Source organism: Euleptes europaea, chromosome 10 (genome assembly GCF_029931775.1).
Source record: "Euleptes europaea isolate rEulEur1 chromosome 10, rEulEur1.hap1, whole genome shotgun sequence".
In the NCBI taxonomy this organism is placed as follows: domain Eukaryota; kingdom Metazoa; phylum Chordata; class Lepidosauria; order Squamata; family Sphaerodactylidae; genus Euleptes; species Euleptes europaea.
In genome coordinates this window covers 69199263-69221621 of record NC_079321.1, presented here as the reverse complement: position 1 = coordinate 69221621, position 22359 = coordinate 69199263, and the positions used below count along the sequence as shown (strand labels likewise).

At 42.6% G+C, this 22359-nt stretch overlaps 1 protein-coding gene across 1 annotated transcript; it reads right to left on the bottom strand.

The window, feature by feature from the left end:
- Positions 1-1187: 1187 nt before the first annotated feature.
- On the bottom strand, positions 1188-18986 carry RWDD1 (RWD domain containing 1). The gene is made up of 7 exons (XM_056856417.1): positions 18895-18986; positions 14163-14228; positions 10772-10902; positions 8035-8178; positions 6370-6502; positions 5740-5802; positions 1188-1507 (listed from the first exon to the last, which is right to left on the bottom strand). Exons 1-7 carry the CDS (start codon positions 18965-18967, stop codon positions 1395-1397), a joined length of 723 nt encoding a protein of 240 aa, XP_056712395.1. The 5' UTR covers positions 18968-18986; the 3' UTR covers positions 1188-1394.
- Between the last annotated feature and the right edge of the window lie 3373 nt (positions 18987-22359).

The following is a 22359-nucleotide window of genomic DNA, read 5'->3' as shown; positions in this document are numbered from 1 at the left end:
GACATGGATTTATGATGGAAATGTGGAAAGGAAAGAGGAACTTTTATGCATGCATGGTGGATATGTAAAAAAAAAATTTAAAATTGGAAAAAAGTAATAAGAGAAACTAATAATTTGATTAATACGAGAGTAAAAAGAAATCCTGCATTTTGTTTATTGGGGATTCCTCAAGAAAAAATGGATAGAAATGATAGGGTCATTTGTCAATATAGTTTTGCTGCTGCAAGAATTATAATAGCCAAAGTTTGGAAGCAAGTAAATAAACCTTCAATTAGTGACTGGAGAGAGAAATTATGGATGTATATGAGGATGGCCAAATTAACAGAATTCCTACATGGAAAAGATATGGAAGAATTTGAAAAACATGGGCGAAGGGCGTCACATATTGGGATAAACTGGCAAAAATGGATTTTACTATTTTAGTTAATGAGTTATAGAAATAAGTTTAACTTTTTTTATCTTACTGTCAATAGTGTAATCTTTAAACTGTTTAAGTCTGGTAACGGGTCACTTTTTATGGTGGGTGGTGGGTCAAAAGAATATTTTGAATTTTGTAATTTTGCAATTTTGATTGTATTAAGCAGATTATATAATTGATACTCTTTTGTATTTTCTTTTTATTATTGTATTTGTTTGTTTTGTTTTATGTGTTATGTTATAAAAATTTAAAAAAATTTAAAAAATGGTATTTAACACCAAAAGCTATTATCGTATCTGATTCAACATTCAGATCTGAGCCACACTGGTGTGGTAGAAGTATTTATTTCAGTCATAGCATGAGGGAGGAGAAGTGGACAGAGTAATATGGCCATTGATCCTATGCTTTCCATCTCTCCTCCCTCATGCTATGACTAAAACAAATACTTCTACCACATGTCCCTATTCTTTGTAATGAAATTAAACTGCAATCACCAAGGAACAGCTTCTTTTCAGAACTATCATTCCAATGTGTCAAAAAACCACCCCCAAATAAGCCTCTTTCCCCCCTCAAATAAAAACTATAGGACCCTTATGCTCTCTCTCTGTGTGGGTGGGGTGTGTGTGAGTGAGAGCAAGAGAGGGACAGAGGTTCGCTTTGCATCTGTCTTGAACCAAGGCCGTGATACTACGATTTACTCAGAAATTGCTGTGCTCTTCACCTTTACAGGGTTCAGCTTCTTCAAGAACACTCAAGAGACACTTAGATATTACTGCTAAAGTCAGTTTATTATTTGTGATGAAAGCCATCAGAAGAGATGTCTCCTGACATTAAATACTTGTCTTTTTCTTTAAGAAAAAGAAAGGAAACCAAAGCAGGTGTGGGTATAGCCACAGATACTGCGGCTCTCCTGTCAGTCTCTTAGGACAAGTTGTTCACACCTGCTGATCAAAGAAGACGGTAGTCCGAATTCCATCTAGTCGCTATCTAGGTTCACAGGATTATAGTCGGGGTCATCCTCTTCATCCTCCAACTCTAAGTCATCCATTTCCTGGAATAAGGATTCATCCACTTCGACACTGTTTCCAGCTGCAAAGGAGGGGGGGAGACAAAACCACCTTTAAATTATACAAAATAAAACGACGACTACTGCAAATGACTACATCATTGGCAAGGCTTCATGTTGAAAGCTTAGTCCAATTCACTGTATTGCACTGACTGAAGTTGAACACATGAAGCTGCCTTCTACTGAATCAGACCCTTGGTCCATCAAAATCAGTATTGTCTACTCAGACCAGCAGCGGCTCTCCAGGGTCTCAGGTAGAGGTCTATTCACATCACCTACTAGCTGATCCCTTTAACTAGAGATGCTGGGGATTGAACCTGGGACCTTCTGCATGCCAAGCAGATGCTCTACCGCTGATTCTTTGCTCCTCCCATAACAGCAAGGGGGGCAACTGACAAATTGTCATGTAACAATTGACATATGTAACCTCAGTTTCCGCTGTGAAAATGCTTTTTGTAATTTTTATAGATGTCTTAGTCATTATTGTGTTCATTGTAAACTAGGGATCAAGAGATGGAACAAAGATGGAGAGAGATGGAAAAAGCATGTAATAGGTTTGCCATTTGCCTGCCCATGGTGATTAAACCCTTAGCCCCCGTCCCCACACTATAAATTGAGGAGTAGCATTAAAAATGGTTGGAAAATGGGGGTGGAAGTGGCAACAATGGACTGGTTAAAGGGGGCAGGGCCAGAATGTGCGGGGGCGAGTTCTTAGCCAGTGTGTCCTCATTTCATCGCTGAAGACGGAGGTAGCAGGAGCCGGCTGTAGAATCAGGCCCCGACCATGCGGAGCAGGAGCAACTCCGGTGTGTGGCTGGACAGCTATGCCAGCTGGTGAAACAGACCATCCTGTGCCACCAGGTGGGTGAGTGTGCCACCAATTGGATGCCTGCCTGGGGGGGGGGTCAACTGGGCAGCTGCCTGCTTGGGGCTTGGTTGGTACCCCCTCTCCCTTCTGGTTTTTTCCCCTCTAAGTCCTGCAAAAGACACGTAGGGCAGGAAAGTGATGGATCGGGGTGTTACTGGACCGGGCTCCTTCGCCTACAAGCCCCAAGCGGCTTGTCGCTCACTCCGTCTTGTGTTTGCTGCCTTGCCTAAATCTCTTGGGCCCATCTGGGGACAGCAGAGCTCAAAAGCGAGTCACTCTACATGGCAGACACTGGGAGCCGTTTCTGGTCGTGCCTCTTGGCTAAATGTTTGACCAAATATAGCAGGCTAATTTTTAAGTTGATAATTTTGTACGGCCCATGAATGATGTTATAAATATCCAAATAGCCCTTGGCAGAAAAAAGTTTTCCCACCACTGAGTTAGTGTTTAACTGTACTCTTGCCCAACACCTTGAGTGATTGGGTTAAAGCAGGATACAAACTGAACCAACTAAGCAAACAAGCCATCATCTATTATTCCATTGATTTCAGTGATATTTAGTCCCATGCAACAGACATAGGAATGCAGAGCTGCATTGATTAACCAGGAATAGTAAACTCCCCCCCACACACACACACCTGGATACTGCAGGTACAATGCAGCAATAGCGACACCTACTGGCCTGTTATCCTGAATGCTTTTATTTCTTGCATTGTTCATATAAATAGAACAAACTTCAGTCAAGAGAGGCAAGAATACCTCAACACATACACAAACCCTCCAAAGCAAGCAGACTGATGCTTGACAAATTTATTTTTATATGGTTCAAGTAGAACAGACTCTGAAAAGCCAAGAAATCATTCTTGCCTATGTTACTGTGTATTAGCAGATTGTTTATTTTAAAAACCAGTTTGTTCTACAAAATGTTAAAAAGCATTAATTTAAGAAGCAGCTCCAATTAATCGGGCAGCAGATCTTCAAAAATTATTTTGTTAGGTACTTAGGTACTCCAGTGTGAAGGGGAAAGGGGTGCCTCTTTTAAGGCAATGCCTACCAGCACCCTCATGCCTCTGTGGCGAGAATTTTATTAGTTTGGGTCAAGAAGAACCACTCTCTGTATCTTCTATATCTTAATACTATAACCTGTATAATTTAATATTATAACTTATTGCTCAGAAGCCTGACTAAGGCTTTCAGAGACCAGGCCAGTTACTGACCTTAGCTTCAACTAGCCCCTGACCTTAAAGGGTACAGGATATTGCATTACTAAGAGTTACTCAACCAGAACACATTAGGTGCCTAGAAATTATGTTCAGGGGTAACAAGGTCACTTAGATGGGCAGCAAAGTGCCTGCTTACGCAGTGAGGGAATTGTTTATGTACAAGGAGTAACGGATGAACGGACGGCTATCAGAGACCTGGACATGGCAAATTTATTATGAAACAAGATATTCCCAAACAACTTATAGCCATGATTTGTGAAAACTCATCTCCTGAAGAATTTGGCAGGAGGGGGCCATTTGAGACCCTCTCTCACACGGCTCAACCAATAAAAGATTAGTCCAGTTGCCCAGTCCCTCGTCCTTCCACGGAGAGACTAGGACACCACACTTGGTGGTTGCCATCTCTCTTTGGAATGACCCAAAGGCCTTTGTACTGTCTGTCTGTATGTTAACCTGTCTGTGGTATTGTAAAATCTCTGCCTTATATATTTAGCTAAGCATTGCTTCTCTCTTTTCTTTATATTTTCTTGTAAGTATAATAAAGCTGTATGATTTACTTTATATGTTTGGTGTACTGTTTAAGAGTGTTTAGAATGAAAGATCTCTCTTTTCCTATCAAATTCTCTGGGTTCTGCTCTGATAAGTAGCAGACAGAGGAGACCAAAAAAATAAAGAACTCAGAGGTAAGAGAAAATGAAAATTTTCTCGCAACAGTGAAAGAGAAAATGAAAATTTTCTCGAAACAGCCTCCTGCAATGGCAACAAACACCAGGATCCAGGTTAGAGTCCTCCAGCCTCCTGCTTGAAACTATAATCAGGAGGTCATTAGAGGGCCCCACTGTGCCTGGAACTGGTTCAGCAAAGTATCTCCTCTTTATGTGATTCTTGCTTTTTGTTGTAATGTCATTTGTAGTTTTAAGAGCCAGTGTAGTGTGGAGGCTGGGAGAGAAGGCAGCAGGGTATAGCCCAATCTCGTCAGATCTCAGAAGCTAAGCAGGGTCAGCTCTGGTTAGTATTTGGATGGGAAACCACCAAGGAATACCAGGGTTGCTGTGCAGAGGAAGGCACTGGCAAACCACCATTAGTCTTGTGCCCTGAAAACCTCATGAGGGGTCGCCATAAGCCGGCTGTGACTTGACGGCACTTTACACAAACACACACACAGTGTGGAGGTTAGAACGCTGGACTACCATCTGGGAGACCCAGGTTCAAATGTGCACTGTGCCATGAAAGCTTTCTGGGTGACCTTGGGCCAATCCCATACATTCAGCCTAACCTACCTCACAGTATTGTGAGGAGAGGAGAATGATGCAAACCACTATGGGTCCCCATTGGGGGAAAACTAATGAAGTAAGTAAAATTAATTCTTATGAGCTGCTTCGACAGCCAATTTAGGCTGAAAAGCAGGATAAAAATTTAAAACAAATAAAAACAAAATGCTTTTTAATTGTAATTTTCATATGCAAGATTATACAACCAAACCAAGCAAGATTAATCTATTGGCCAAGATTTGTCTTTAAAAACTGTGGGTCTGTTGCCAAACTGATCAGTACAGCTGCATACTGCCCTTGCTCCAAGCAGCCCCAAGGGTGATGTGTGGGTGTGTAAAGTGCCGTCAAGTCGCAGCCAACTTATGGTGACCCCTTTTGGGGTTTTCATGGCAAGAAACTAACAGAGGTGGTTTGCCAGTGCCTTCCTCTGCACAGCAACCCTGGTATTCCTTGGTGGTCTCCCATCCAAATACTAACCAGGGCTGACCATGCTTAGCTTCTGAGATCTGTCGAGATCAGGCTAGCCTGGGCCATCCAGGTCAGGGCTCCAAGGGTTATACATGGTAGCATTCCCAGACAGTAGCCCACTCCAAGAACTCACTGAGTGTAGACTTATTTAATTTTATCCCATGCATGTCAGCCCACCTGCATTATTGAAGAGTTACTTGGCCAGTTTCTTGCTTCCATAAGAGAGGAGGCATGTCTCAGACTTCCCGTTACGTGATAAGGCCCTGACCTAGGAGTCAAAGAAAGGTCTCCCTTTCAAAAGCATCTTCCATCTACTTCAACAAGGACAAGAAGCAACATTCAATGGATTACAAAGGGCACATTGTGATCTTAGTTTGAACAGCTACAATGTATAACAATGGATACAGTAATAATAATAATATTACCTTCTTCTAAGAACTGGATGTCCGACGTATCAAGATTATGATCTGTTTCAAACAACTGCTTTCCTATAAGAAAAGGTTTGAAATAAAATTTGGATCAGGAACGCACAACATGTTTCGCCAAGCCAATCACAAAAGTTGCATCACATGTACATCTAAAAGTACACAAAGGCAGACTTGACTGCTGTTTAACTTCCCCTCGAAGACAAGACTGAAAGCAGGAGGAGGAGGAGGAGGAGGAGGGGGGGGGAGTTGGTTTTTATACCCCATTTTCTCTACCGAAAGGAGTCTCAAAGCAGTTTACAATCACCTTCCCTTCCCTCCCCCACAACAGGCACCTTGTGATGTAGTGGAGGCTGAGTTTTGAGAGAACCGTGACTAGCTGCAGGCTTCATGTGGAGGACCGGGGAATCAAACACGGTTATCCGGATAAGAATTGGATTATCTTAACCACTACACCATGTTGGCTACAGATCAAATCTGTGCCTGCTGGAAAACAGCCACATCATTTCTCAACATTTCTGATGGAAAACCTTCACCGGACTCTAATTACTGGCATTCTGTTCAGTCTCGGTTGGATGGAAACATGTAGACCGTTCAAATATGAGAGCAGGCCTGAGTAAAATAGCTTACCGGTTAATTTATTTTTGCCTGACTGTTCTTCCTCTTTCATCTTTTTGCTTTTATTTTCTAAGATCTCTGCTTCAAATTTTGCTTTCCAGCTTAGAAAATTCTCAATGGTGACTGGAGTGCCATGGAAGCATTGCTGTACGAAAGGGGAAATGTTAAGATAAAACTCAGAAAGAATACCCTAGGCACAGACATGCAACTCTTTTATCTATTCCAACAAAGTCATCTTTACCCCCCACCCCCATTTAAAATGCATGCACTTCTAAGCATTCAAATCTAAACCTTCACAAACTGCTACCCCTAAGCCCAATCATGGCAGGCGGATTCCACTTCACCAAGTAATACATAAGTCAAACCCACCCAATTAACTCGATTTCCAAATGCAGGGCTAGAGATCTAAAAATTTCCATAAATTTTGAAGCCACAGGGGCAAAAAAGTGTTGTTGTTTTCTTCCCCAGAAAAAAAGAAAGAAAATTTGGGGAAAAACTGAAATATAGGCACTACTTACTGTCCTACCAAATCTAAACTTATTTTCCTATTTAGCAACATAAAATGTAGCTTAGCATAAAAAATGGCAATATTTGACATATTTATGGGATTTAGAAATCATAAATGCCTTAGATTTTGACAAGTCAAATTGCAAATTTATCCAATACTTGAGAGAAAACTACAAGCTAATGCATCTGATACTACCTTATAGCTATAAGCTACTTGTTATCTAGTCTGTGGGTTCGTCTGTCACAGTGGTTTGAAGGAGAAGTGAAAAGATCAACCACAAGGGAAGAGTCAGGTCAAAGGGACAACAGAGAACACAGGGCCTGCATGCTCCTCTCACAAAGGTTAGGTATCCTTCTAGGTGCTGAAATGCATCTTGAATTTAAAAGCTGTTTAGGTCTAACTATCTCGCTCATTATAAAAGGCAGAATGTTTCACTACAGTTTTTCAATGCTCCCCCAAATTTCCTGTTGAAGAACCTGACAAAAAAGGCCTCAGGGATAAAAAAAACTTTATCTCAGTCATTGTGTTGGGCAAAGGCCTCCACCATATCCTTTGTCAGAAACATCTTAATCTCTTTTCATGCTATCTCATTTTTGTTTTAACATCCAGCCTAAGTGTGAGGCTGCGAGACTTAAAAGCTTGCTAACTATTTTGTGACTTGCACTTTGTCTTAAGAAGGCATTTTGCTACTGGTGCAATTTCACGATGACCCAATAAGATACAGATTTTGATCTGTGAAAAGGCAAGGAACAAATTACTGCGTTGTGCCTTTCCTTTCCCCCCATATATACTAAATACAACGCAGAAAACAGGATCAGCAAGCTTCCATGGAAGAGTGGGGATTTGAACCTGGGTCTCCCAGGCTGTCGTCTGATACTCTAACCACTACACCACACTACTGTTAGAGGCACCAGCTCTACCATGCAGGAACATGCCAGCTGAGTGGCTAGTGTGCCAGGTGATGACATCACTGGCTCATGCCAGGTGCTGGCAGCTGCTCAAGAAATGAATTACATGTTACTCATGGGGCCTACTCCCAGCGAAGTGCCCGAAGGATTGCAGCCTTAGCAAGCAAGAAGACTATTTATCGAACTCATGCTACACATAGCCAAGCTTACAACTGGAGGGTCACATATACTGAAAACAACTCCAAAATAACTTTCGTGCACCTTTTCTGCTTCCTCTTCTTCTATTTCCTTCTGTTTCTTTTCCTCTTCTATTCTTGTCTTTATCTGATCTACCATTTCATTTAACTTCTCTTGTACAGCTGACACTAGTGTGAAAATCATTACCATGCCAAGATTCTCTTCCGCCTAAAATACAAAAAGACAACATCCCCAAATTAAGAGTGTAATCATAAACAGAAATATTGAAATTGTAATGGAACACTGCAAATAAAAAATTAAGGAAAAGAACATATGGAATCGCCAATAGTGACTGAGAACAAGTATAAAGTAGGCAGGCAGGAAATGAAGACGTATTTACTACACAACCCAAACTTGATAAAAGCCTCTAGATGAATCTCTTCATGTAAGAGGATAATTAATGGTGTATTATCAGTGAGACTTATGTATTCCAGAACTGGTGTGATGTTACTTGGTGTAAAACCAGTATGAAAGCTATTTTTGTACCTTGAACTGTGTTAGTGGGATGGAACACTCCATACTCTGTCAATACGTTGGATAATCCAGCAATGATTCCACAATTGCAAAAACAATCAAAATCACATACAAACCTAGGTATTTTTATTTACGCAAGTTTCATTGCAACAAAATGTTTCTTCTGATTAAAACTGTGGTCAGCTACCTTTTATAATTAGAGACAAACTACAACAAAAATTCAGAGCAAGAAATCAAAAGCACTTAAAAGTTTATTTGCATAAGCCCAGCCCCAGACTCACCTGATGAGCAGTATTTGCGGCACAAGGTGGGGGAGAGGCATGGAGAGGAGCTCATCCGGCCAGCTCCAGACAGCGGCATTGGCCCAGGGGCGGGTCCGCAACACCAGACAGAGGTCTTCTGGCTGCCCAGTCACGGTGCCGACCAGAAGGGGAGGGGGTCGCACAGACATGTGGCATAGACACATCGTTGGCCCACCCTCCCCCTTTATAGCTGAGAGCTGCCGAGGCTGAGCCCCTTTCTTGCAACAGCTCTCCCGTCCACCCTCCCCTTGGTGCAATGGTTAGGGTTTCTTGTTTCTTATTATTGGTTTGTTTATGTTTCCACCTAAACATTAGGAAGAACTTTCTGACGGTGAGGGCTGTTCGACGGTGGAATGCGCTGCCTCGGAGGGTGGTGGCGTCCCCTTCTTTGGAGGTCTTTAAGCAGAGGCTAGATGGCCATCTGTCGGGAGTGCTTTGATTATGGGATCCTGCATGGCGGGGAGAGGGTTGGGGTCACTGGGGATGTGGGGGGAAGTAGTTATTAGTTTCCTGCATTGTGCAGAGGGTTGGACTAGATGACCCTGGTGGTCCCTTCCAACTCTATGATTCTATGTTTTACGGTATATCGATATAGTGCTATTTTGGTTTTACAGCTGCTTATAGTTTATTGCTTTGTCTACTTTGTCACAGTTGGTGGCGGTTTGGGAATTGGGACGAATCCAGTTTGGGGAAGGCCGTGCCTGCATGCTCACCTCCTCCCTTTGGGGACCCCCATAAGGGGTCCTGGGGGTGGAGGCTGATCAGCAGCATGCCCAGCTTGGGGGCTGTCAGCTGGCTCAAACCACCAGATGGTAGGGGAATCACACAGAGGCTCAAAGCCAGGTGGTTCCTGGGTTGCCACTCCATGGTTTCCCCTGGCAGGCAGGCTGGGTGTATGGGTCATATTGGGTGGTGGGCTGGTCACCCAATGAGGTGATCCATCCCCATGCTGTGTCTGTGCTCCTGCAATAAAAACTGTGGCTTAATTGCTTCCAACATGGACTGTGTGTGGTTCATCCTCCTGGGCCGCAACTGAAGCTACTTGACCTTACTGAGATCTGAGATGTTGATTAATAATCCATAAAGTTTCTGCAGCCTGAACACTGGTTGTTGCCAAGCCTTTATTAGGAAGCAGCACATACAAGATCTCAGAATAAATAATAAATACACACAGGACCACAGATTGTTTTAGTATAAATCTGTGCATGGTTCACACTTGGATTACTGGCAACTGTTCACTTCTACCATTTCTCTTTCTGTAAAGCATCTCTAAGAAGCCCTTTAGTGCCACAAAAATCTTTGCCTGCTATTTCCTTCACAAACTGGTCATTCTAGTATCCAATCTACCCCTCCAATATACCCTAACCTCATTTTCTTTTCTTTTTTAAATAGTCCTAATAGTTCTGTACTGAGCCATATTTTATTCTGTAGTCATAGGCTGCAGACCTCTGGATTAGAAAACACCAAGTGATGATTTAGACAACATACTTTAATAGATATTGCAAATTTTGGAATTCATATGAGCATATTCAACATTTCTTAATGTAGACTTTTACACTTATTAAACACTTGTCATACCCACAATCTGAGGGTATCAAGGGACAGCATAGTTTCTAACTCTTCAGTGCATATTCATCTGCTTCAGCAGTTGTGAAGTCAGGAAAAGCTAGTTATTCTGGCTTAATAAACTTGGAGTGCTACAGCAGCAACACACATATTGTACGCAAGAGGTAGTACAGATGAATTCTCACCTACATCAGCTATACGGAAGGGACCAACATTACATGAGTTGCAGTTTTCTGAAAATTATGGTATTCACAGGTATTTTATATGCCTTTGTGTTTGTGCAAGAGGGAAAAAACAAAAATATGACTGTCTAATCCTTTGTTTGTGAAGCCTTAAACAATAAGAAATATCCATCTCTTGATGTTCAACCAATTTATCGTGATACTAAGACGACTCTCCATGTTCTGGATAGTTCTTACCTGTTCTTGAAGTAATTTCAGGATGTCCATTACATCATTATCCTCAAGATTTTCTTGAGAAAGCAGTTCACAGAGGGGGATTTCATCTGGATATTTCTCTGCATATGTGAATTTGAGGGTTGCCTGAACAGCTGTGGTACAAGAGACAGGTAAAGGTCAAGGTCCCCTGTGCAAGCACCGGGTCATTCCTGACCCATGGGGTGACGTCACATCCTGACGTTTCCAAGGCAGACTTTGTTTGCGGGGTGGTTTGCCACTGCCTTCCCCAGACAACGCAGAGAGAATTGCGTCAGACATTAGCCATTGCTATTTAACATCTGCCCTCAATGCATTTCATTAAAAACTATTTAACAGGAACTCGGTTTGGTTAAAAGCAGTGGACTCTAATCTGGAGAACCGGATTCGAATCCCCATTCCTCCACATGAAGCCTGTTGTGGGTATGATCTTGGCCTAGTCACAGTTCTCTCAGAACTCTCTCAGTCCATGCAGAGGCAGGCAATGGCAAATACCTCTGAATGTCTCTTGCCTTGAAAACTCACGGTGTCGCCGTAAGTCAGCTGGGACGGCACTTTATACACACCCACTTTATACACACCCATAAAAACTCTGCTCACACAAACAAGGAAGCAACTTGATGGCAGTTTTAAATGCCTCTGGTTGGTGTCCTTATGCCTTTTACCACACAAATGGATACAGATTTTTTTGCCAGACCATTTTTTTTACTTAGGGTATTTCTATACCCCACCTTTCTCACAACACAGTCAGGTCATTTGTCACCTTTTCATCTTTTCTATGCAATTGTGTAGTGAAAACTGTGGCAAACTATTGTGCTCAAATGTTGAACCAATCCCAGCTCATCACATTAAAGGACGCTAACATAGATGAAATTCATTTATTTGTTTAGCCACAGGCCGTTACAGGACGCTAACATAGCATTCCTATACTCATTTGCCCTTCCCAACACAACTGGGGAGGAGGAGAAAGCTTGCTATCCTATGCTTGCCATCCTATGCTGTGGAACACTCTGCCTCACAGAGCCCAATCGATTCAGATGCTTTGCCTTCCACCTTTTTGTTTTATCAATCCACATTCCTGGGCTTTCAGCCATATCAAGTACGATGAGAGGCTCCAACATTGTTCAGGATTTTATTTGACTCTGTGGCATATTATTGAGCAAGCAAATCATATTTTGTCTTGATGGATTGGCACGGAAGTGACCACCATTTTGGGTCCAGAAAATAAAAGCAAATAAGCATGCACTTTTGTTCTGTGAAGTCATCGTAATGAACCAGCCATGAAAATGTTCTAAATCTAAAGATATTCCATGAAAAGGTGAGTCACATATGGTACAATCTGCTTTTGAAGGATACTACGGAAAGTGGACAGTCACAGTTTCTCAAACAGCCATGGCACAGCAGCAGAACCATAAGCTTTAATGCTGGACCTACATGAATCCTGTGCAATGTAGGGTTGTTGTGAGAACTCTTGTTTTCACAGACAGGGATACTAAACTGCATTTGTCTGCAATTTATCCTTTCAAAGGCATTTCTCCTCAGCCAAGGCAAGCTTGATGAAGAAAAATTCACTGGGAGATAAGCAATGGGTGCAAGGATCAATCACATAGGCACTTTTTATTTTAAGCATCATACTCCCCTGCCCTGCTTTTACCTCAATATGCAGACTTGGATTTAATAAACGGATCTGCTGCTATTATGTATCCTTTGAGCCACTATCACAACAGGTATCAGATTCCTCCCAAGACCACGTCTGTGTAACAAACTCCATTGGAAAACATCCACTTGAACTGCCTTTCTTACACAATATATATATAAAGTAGCCCTGCAGTGAAAAGCAATTATTTTTATTATAATACCTGCCTTTCACCTCAAAGTAGTAGAGAACCACAGAAAAATTAACAAGTGAAATATTTCTAAACTGATTTTCAAGCTTAAAAAACGAGTAAGCCATTCTTTCCTTTCATTTTTTGTCATAGATGAATACGGTTAACAATACAGTTTGGCAATACAGTAAACAAGTGCACTGACCTAACCCTGACTTGTGACACCAGCATTTTAAGCACAGTAGATAACAGTCTCACTGCTGTGCCAACATATCAGAAAATCCAAAAAAAAAAGAGGAAAGTGTTATCAAGTGGAGCATTCCCACAGACAGAAGGATTTCTGTCCACAGAACATGGTCCCCCAGGAGCAGCACTTTGAGGGACATTTTGGGCTGCAGCGAAGGCAAAACAGTCATAAACGGTGGACAGAAGGATGTTCCACTGTTTGATACACATAGAGCTACAGGAAGGCCAGGATCCAAAGACAACAGAACATGGACATGCAGGAAAGCACCGGATGTGCAGTTAGACCTTCCTTTGCTTGTTTTCTTCACATAATTTCCCACTGCAGAAATACAAGGAGCTATTAAATGTTTAAGAGCAGATTGTTGCTTTAGCTGGGAATAGTTGCAAACAAAACAAGGGGAAAAAACCTCTCTGGCTGAAATGTACTACTCTGCCTTGCATGCCCAATTGTCCCATAGTAGTTATATATACAGATATACTTTCAATATAGAACATTTAACTGCAGTGTTACTTTCTGATAAAAATATTTATTGCATTACGTTTGCATCTTGCCTTAACTCAAGAAACTCATTCTGGCAATGTGACTTCACAACAACCCTCTGAAGTAGGTTAGCTTATCCCCAGGCAATGTTTAACTGTACAGAGTCTACCTGTAGTGGGAGATCATCAATCCACCCATCTGGTACGCTTACTGTCTACAAGTAGGAAAAAATATTTGCATATGTGCTACATATTCTAGGCTGCAATTGTATGCACACTTCATCATGGAATAAGCTCCATTGAATAAAATGGGACTTGCTCCTGAGACAACACTGATAAAGTCCTTAGGTCTGAACTGTGTGATCATTAACCCTCAAAAATCCAGAAAATAAACCTGTGGTTTGTGCCAAGCATGATGGGACTTTACATGTTCTCTGTAAATGCCCCCTCCTGCCAAAGGACAGTAAGTAAACCTTGAGAAAGGACAGATTCAGCCACTGAGGAGGATGAGTGGTGGTATACCACTTTCCTCTGCACACTCAAAGCCTGCTGCCCAAGATCACCCAGCGCTTCACAGCTGAGCATGGATTTCAGCCTGTTTTCCCTATACTTGCCTCAAAACAGTCTTCCTCTATCAGAGCCCCAAAGACACAAATAAAACAAAAGGCCACACTAAATCTATGCAAAACAAAATGGATTTTACTACACACACAAACTGTACACCCTGCACAGTCCATGTCACATTGTGAAACCTTTAATTTTGATTCAAAATCTGTCTATGAGAGATTTCTTTTCATGTGAATATGTAAATGCATTCAACTTACTTTCATCATTTTCCCCTGCTTCAGATGTCACAGTGATGGTGAAACTGGTTGGATTTTCTGAGAGCACTGTTGAAGAAAGGAGTAACAAGTAGAGTCAAGGAAGTTATTTGGCACAGATGCTGGTGTTTTTGTTTAGCTGCATCATTGAAAACCCACATGTAAACTGGCTTAGCTGTTAACAGAAAAGTAAACAAATCGCTTCAAATTGTACTTGTCCAACAAGATATTACCGAGACCCTAAATCAACACGTGAGTTTTTGAGCAAGAGATAGTAGGGATCAAGATTGCATAAGCAAACACGTCCATCGAAATCCTGTTCCCAGTCCCAGTGAGCAACGGCAGCTATCATTACACAGTGGCAAAGAAATATATGCTGCATATGCTCAGAAGCACTCTTCCAGATGGTACTACTTCATACATACTTCATATTGAAAAGATTCCAGAGCTAAGCCCTGGCTCAAGTTAAGGTGCAATACTAATTCTAAATATTTTAGAGAAGAATTTGCGGCAAATGAAGTCCAATTACATAAGGGATTTGGCCTTAAGTGAGCAGCCAGGAGCATAGGAAGCATTTCTGGCAAAGGCAAGCAATCCTTTTTTCCCCCCCTCCAAAACTCCATATCAGAAGGGATAAGCCAGACATACAGACTAAGTCACACCAAATCCACAAAGGTCCTGGCCAGTCTTGTGGATAAAAGGGAAATCTACACAGGCCGATGCCCTGAAATACACCAATTGTGGGGTCTGGATGGGCACATGATCCTTATTATTAACATGTGACTGTACCTATAGTCTCCAAGTCAATAGAACCACTTGTACTACAGTTACAATCTGGACTCTGTGGACACTTTTGACTAGACAAATGATTGCATGCATTACCACAACTTCACACCTCTAAACCAGTCCACGCCTCTAAACCAATCTATGAGAATGATGGGGTGCAGTTTGGTCTTATAAAGAATATTTTGCAGTGCCTCATCTCTGCCACAAACCATCTATATAGCCACAGTCTCATATCCCCATCTGCAATATAGGGATAATAATACTGACTTGGTAGTGTTGTTCTGTTGCCTGGTAAAGTGTTATTCTGTTGCCAGCAGGTAAAGACTTTTTTGTTTCATTTGGAATTCCCCCTGTGATCCCTCCTTCCTGATCAATGTTTTAATTGCTGTTTTTATGTCTTTGTACATATTTTAACTATTTTAATTAGTTTTAATGGTGTATGCTTAGGGGTATGTGTGTTGATTTTAGTGGTTTTAAAATGTGATTTTATAATGTATGTTTTAAATTATTAGCTGCCTTGGTGGCCCTTGGGAAGGCAGAAAGGTAGGATATAAATTTTGTAAAAAAAAATTGTAAACAAGATGACATATACAAAAATCCTTGAACACTTGAAAGCATTATACAAATATTAAACAACAACAATAAATACATCATAAAGATGTGAAAAATGACCATGAAGATGGATCAGTGGCTGACTTTGTCACAGTTTATGAAAGTTCATTATACTTTTCACGACTAGTCTACACTAAGGTAATGATGTACAGAAAGTGAAGCCCTTAGTGCAGGAAAACCTGTGTTGGAATCTCTGTTTTATTATGAATCTCATTGGTCACCTGGGGCCTGTTTTTCTGTCAACTAAATCTAACTCACCAGGTTGTTGTACAGATAGAACAGAAAGAAACACTTCACTTCCTGAGCACCTTGGAGAAGGAGCAGGATGAAAATGTAACAGGTAGATTATACTAGAGGCATTCAAACATTTTGTTTAGAGGTCCACGCTGAGGTACAGAAACCCTTTTACAAGGACCTGTTGTCTCAATATTGATGAAAATGGAGAGTCTCTGTCTCCTCCATTGCAACCTTCTTTCCTCACCACCACTCCGTCTCACTTATCCTGTCCTCTGCATGCTCCAGCAGCTGTAGGACCTGTGAAAGGAGTCTCCCCTTTGGAGGCAGGCATGCCTGTGTGTTTCTGTACATGCCATCCCGAAGCATGGAGCTAAAGAGGGCAGCCCCTGACTGGGGCCCTAAAAACATACATTAAAAAAACCACATCTTGAAAATCATTAAAACCAAACAAAAGTATATTCTTCAAACAAAACCAAGCTAAAAATATACATATAAAAATATAAAAGCAACAATTAAAACATAGGGCAGGAAGAAGGGATCACTGAGCTAGATGAAACAAAAAAAGTCTTTACCAGCTAGCAAAAGATGGCAACAGAAGGGGACAGGCAACTTTCCGGAGAGAGAGTTCCAGATTTTCGACGCCATGACCAAGAAGGCCCTCTACCAGGTTTCTACTCACCTAATCTCAGAACATAAATGCACCCAAAACAGGGCCTTGGAAGATGACTGTAGTGGTCAGGTAAGTTCATAAGGGAGTAAGTGATCTTTCAGGTATGTTTGTGCCAAGTCATATACAGCTGTCAAGGTCAACACAGCACCAAATTGTGCCCAGAATCAGACTGGGAACCAGTGTAGATGGGCCAAGACTGGAATGATACGGTCGCTATGGCCCATTCCTTTCAACACCCTGGCTGCAGCATTCTGCACCTTTTCAAGGGCAGTCTCATGTAGAGCGCATTGCAGTAATCTAATACAGATTTAGCTAGGGCATGCACTACAGTGGCCAGATCTTTTCTGCCTAGGAGAGGCCACAGCTGGCTAACCAGTCAAAGCTGGTAAAAGTCACTCCTAGCCACAACTGCCCACTTGCTTAGCCAGCAACTGGCCTGATCCAAGAGCACCCACAAACTCTGGACCCGTTCTTTCAATTATCTCCTTATGTGCTGGCTGAAAAGGCTACATGGGAACGCAGATTTGGGATACCTCTGAATTAGACAGATATGGTCTATGAGTGTAGCATCACCTCAAAACTCTTGGCACTTATAACGCAGATGCTGCACTGGCCGCCAGTAATCTAAAGCGATCCTATTACATGACTTACCCAATATATCCAGCATGAGAGTCTGTGACCAAGGGCTGGAGTGACCCAATCCCAAAATCATTTGAATTGAGTATAGAAAATAACTCTGGATCTACATTTTGTAGAGCAGCACATAACTGAGAGCCAGTGCGGTGAAGTGATAAACGTGCTGAATTAGGACCTGGGAGAACCAGGTTCAAATCCTCATGTTCAAACTCTGCTGCGTTTGAACATGTTCGAACTCTGCCATGGAAGCTCACTAGGTGACTTTAGGCCAATCACACCCTCCGCCTAACCCACCTTACAGGGTTGCTGTGAGGATAAAACGGCGGAGCTGAGAATAATGTAAGCCTCTTTTAGTCTCAATTGGGGAGAAAGGCAGGATATAAATGAAGAAAATAAATAATACAGTGTGCCACCGTCCTATCCCACTGTAACAATACTGTGATCCTAACCACATTCCAAGAAATTATTCTCAGTAGAGCTTCCATCCACGTAATGCTACTTAAGTTGTGGGTTCGAGGGAGCTTTGAATAATCGCTGCAGGGCAGTGACTGCAGCCACCCAGTTATAACCCCGTGGACACTTTTAATATGGGCCACCTTGCAACGTTGTCTCATGGAGTTCATCCGTTCTGCAAATGACCAGGCACACCCCTCCCCAGAAGCCCCAAACGCTCGGTCAGCCTTTCCCCTCCCCACCAAACACTGCCAAAGCGAGGCTGGGAAGGAAAGGTGAGAACAGCACAGTTCCAAGGATGCTCGCCCCTTCACTTTCAGAGAGCGCAGGAGAAGCCCTGCCCAGGCATTCCACAAGAAAATAGGGGTAGTAATGATAGGGTCACTTGTCAATATACTTTTGCTGCTGCAAGAATTGTAACCGCTAAAGTTTGGAAGCAAGTGAATAAACCTTCAATGCGTGATTGGAGAAATTCTGGATGCCTATGAGGATGGCCAAAATAACAGAATTCCTACATGGGAAAGATATGGAAGAATTAAAAAAAAAACTTGGGCAAAGGCCATCACATATTGGGATAAACTGGCAAAAATGGATTTTACTATTTTAGATAGTGAGTTATAGAAACAAGTTTTATTATTATTATTTTTTTATTATTATACTGTTAATAGAAATTTTTAAAACTGTTAAGACACTTAACTCACTAACTAAACTAAAATAGCTCACTAAACTAACTAAATAGCTCACTAACTAAACTAACTAAACTTCTTAACTCACTAACTAAACTAAAATATAACTCACTAACTAAAATAGTAAAATCCATTTTTGCCAGTTTATTGCTGTTTTTCCCCCCTCCCCATCCCTTTTTTCCCTTTTGTACCCCTATTTATCGTTGAAAACCAATAAAAATATTTTTTTTTAAAGGGTATTCTTTGTTTTTCGAATTTTATAATTTTGTTAATAAGAGCATATAATTGATACTCTTTTGTATTTTCTTTTTATTATTGCTGTTGTTGTTGTTGTATTGGTTGGCAGATGTTTGTTTTGTTTAATGTTATAAAAATAAAAAATAAAAATTATTAAAAACAAAAACAAAAAGAGAAGCCCTGCGCAGGTGATGGGGCCCAGGGTTGGAAAGCCCAGGGTTGCAAACTTGCAAAGCCCAGGGTTGCAAAACATGCATGCGGTGTGCGGCGGGGGGGGGGGTGTGGATTTCTCCCTGGCTCCACGAAAGAAAAGACCACAGTCGTTGCCCAGGAGGCCAGCTCCAAGCAGCCGCCCCCCCAACCCAACCCAACCCAACCCAACCCAACTCTCCAGACGGAGACCCGCCTGCCTTCTCACCTGTGAAGGAGTCCGGGTAAATCGCCTCCAGGGCCTCGCGCTCGTTGCGCTGCTCCTCGCCGTAATCGGTCATGGTCCCCCGCGGCCGGCCATGGAACGCTCGGGCGCGCAGGCGCCGCCGCCAGCAGGGGGAGCCCGAGGGAGGGAGGGAGGGAGGGAAGGAAGGAAGGAAGCGCGAGGAAGGCAGGCGGGCGGGCGGTGCGGTACGGCCCAGGCCGCTCTGCGCGTGCGCGCGGCGCTCCGCTGCCGCCGCGCCTTGTGCGGCCCGTGCTGTTTGCAACTGCTTCAGCCTGGAAGGAATCGGTCGTTCTCGGATCGGCTGATCGCGCCTGCGGCCTCCTGGTGCAACCCGCGGACGCCGGTTTCTTTTGCAGAAGCCGTAGAAAAGGGCCAGAGTCCAGGAGCACCTTCAAGACTAACAAGAATATTTTTCTGGCAGGGTAGGAGCTTGTTAGTCTTGAAGGTGCTCCTGGACTCTGGCCCTTTTCTACTGCTGCAGACAGACGAACACGGCGACCCACTGTGCATTATTTGCAGAAACTGTACTTTCGACCCACTGTGCATTATTTGCAGAAACTACTTGTGACCCACTGTGCATTATTTGCAGAAACTGTACTTGCGACCCACTGTGCATTATTTGCAGAAACTACTTGTGACCCACTGTGCATTATTTGCAGAAATTGTACTTGCGACCCACTGTACATTATTTGCAGAAACTACTTGCGACCCACTGTGCATTATTTGCAGAAACTGTACTTGCGACCCACTGTGCATTATTTGCAGAAACTGTACTTGCAACCCACTGTGCATTATTTGCAGAAACTGTACTTGCGACCCACTGCATTATTTGCAGAAACTGTACTTGCACCACTTCGCCGCTTGGCTTTTGGACGCGTCCATTTATTACGGGAGGTGGCGCTTTGGATTTCGCCGCTCCAAAACGCGCATTTCCCCCCCATCCGAATTCTCTGGATGCACTTTTTCTTTATCCAGTGGTTCCCAACCTTTTTTTGACCAGGAACCACTAGGACTTTTTTGCTCGGCGCAGGGACCCCAAGGTTCAAAATAAAAATTCTGAGAATTTGAAAATAAACTGTAATCATAACTGTTAGTTAAACATTAAACTTAGAATAATATTGGAATATACATTTTTATAATAGAGAACTTTTAATTGAAAACATTAATTTATTATGGGTTTATAACTTTGTTTCGCAGACCTTAATTTAGTTCTCGTGGACCCCTGGGGGTCCATGGATCCCTGGTTGGGAACCAGTGGATTACAGGAACAGAACTAGTTAACACAATGAGCAACCCCTTGTTGATATGCCCCCTTGATCCGTGGTAGGGGGACATAACCTCCTGGTGGCCAACGGCACATCTTGGCTTAGAGCCAATGGGGTCCGTTTGCTTGACCAATAGGGTGAGCAGGGTCTAGGATCCTTCGTGCAGAATTCAGGCTCCTAAGTCTCCCTTGCTTACTCTCCAACTATATACATACACAATATTTTCCCCATCCGAATTCTCATAACTCTGCATGGGGGCTTATTTGGAGAATTTGGATGGGGGAAATGTGCATCTAGAGCAGTGGTTCCCAACCTTTTTTTGACCAGGGACCACTAGGGCTTTTTTGCTCGGGGCAGGGACCCCAAGGTTCAAAATAAAAATTCCGAGAATTTGAAAATAAACTTTAATCATAACTGTTAGTTAAACATTAAACTTAGAATGATATTTGAATATATATTTTATAATAGAGAACTTTTAATTGAAAATATTAATTTATTATGGGTTTATAACTTTGTTTCGCGGACCCTAATTTAGTTCTCACGGACCCCCGGTTGGGAACCAGTGATCTAGAGAGTGGCGAATCCAAGGCAAAACCCTCCATGCATAAATGGACTGTGTGTGTGTGTGTGTTAAGTGCCGTCAAGTCGCTTCCGACTCATGGCAACCCTATCAATGAAAGTTCTCCAAAATGTCCTAACTTTGACAGCCTTGCTCAGATCTTGCAAACTGAAGGCTGTGGCTTCCTTTATTGAGTCCATCCACCTCTTGTTGGGTCTTCCTCTTTTCCTAAATTTCCTAAATTTCCCTAAATTCCTAAATTTTCCTAAATGGCCTATGCTTGGTAATTAGCAGCGCATTCCAGGCTGAATTGCCCTGCATCTTTTTTTGAGTTTTTCACGCTGAACTGTCGTTCGGGAAGTGACTGCGAAGCCGGCGCAGACCTGCTTCGCATGGAGCCCTTTTTAACGTGACCTTTTGTGTTTGCTCCATTGCCGCTGCGAAGAATCTGTGAGGTTCTCCTGCCAACCTCGGTAATCCCAAAAAGTCACTCGCTCAGACAGGTAGATCTTAAGCAGGTAGACGTTTATTCAGGAGCCGCAGGTACAGCATAGGCAATCACAGATTCAAAGCTGCTAATGGCGAACCAAACTACAAAGCATAACTTTAAGCATACAGTCATCCCAGGTGCAAAACCCAGCGCCTGGGAATTAGGTGATAACGGTGCTTGGAGGAGCATAGGAAGGGAGCAAGCCAAAATACTGAAGCTGCTTGTTAGAGACTCAAGGTCAGAGCAGGGAGGGGGAAGGAGCGGGGACAGCTAGAATAGTACAGAGAAATAAACTGAAACAAAATCAAAAGGAAAACACTTGAACAGCAATGGGCCTAGCTTCTGTCAAGAGCCTGCCTGACCAGCATGACTCCTGGCAGAATCCCCTCAAGGAAACATGCAAAATCACAGCTGCGCGTTAGCTAAGCAACCAGGAGCAGGCGAGTGGGGGTGGAATGTCTCCTTTTGCATCCCGACCGTGAATAGTAATTTTAAAGGTCGCGTTTTAAAAAAGAGCTTTGAGCGAGCTGTGAGCTGTGGCTCACGAAAGCTCCTACCCTACCAGAAAATATTTTTGTTAGTCTTTAAGGTGCTACTGGACTCTTGCCCTTTTCTACTACTTTAAAAGCAAGTTTCAGTAAAAAGTATGTATCGTCTGTTCATTACTTCCAAAGTCAAGCGTCGGAGTGTCATTAATTCTAGAATCACTACTCAAGAAAGCCCCAACTCTTCATCTGACCCCTTTGTTGGAAAGGGACTCTCCTCTGGAGACAACAAGAAACTTCCTTATAAGTTTCTGATGGATGCCAACTAAAACAGGGTGGGAAGGAGTCTGAAAAAACTTTCAGAGCTGCTTAGAGAAATAAAAATGACCAGTGTCACATAAAACCTGGACTTCTGTTATTCAGCTGAAAACAGCATTGGACCATACAGTGAAAGCCAGGATTGTTCCTTGGTGCCCCAGCCCAATTAGGCACACCAAGCGGGAGAAGGTTTAAAGAGTTATTATTCAGCTGAATAACAGTCTCTAGTCCAAAGGCAGAAGCAACTATTTTTAGTTCAGCATAAGATTATATACTTCAGCTATCAGTCATTGCATACATCATCTTTTCCCCGCTCTGGGTGTCAAGCCA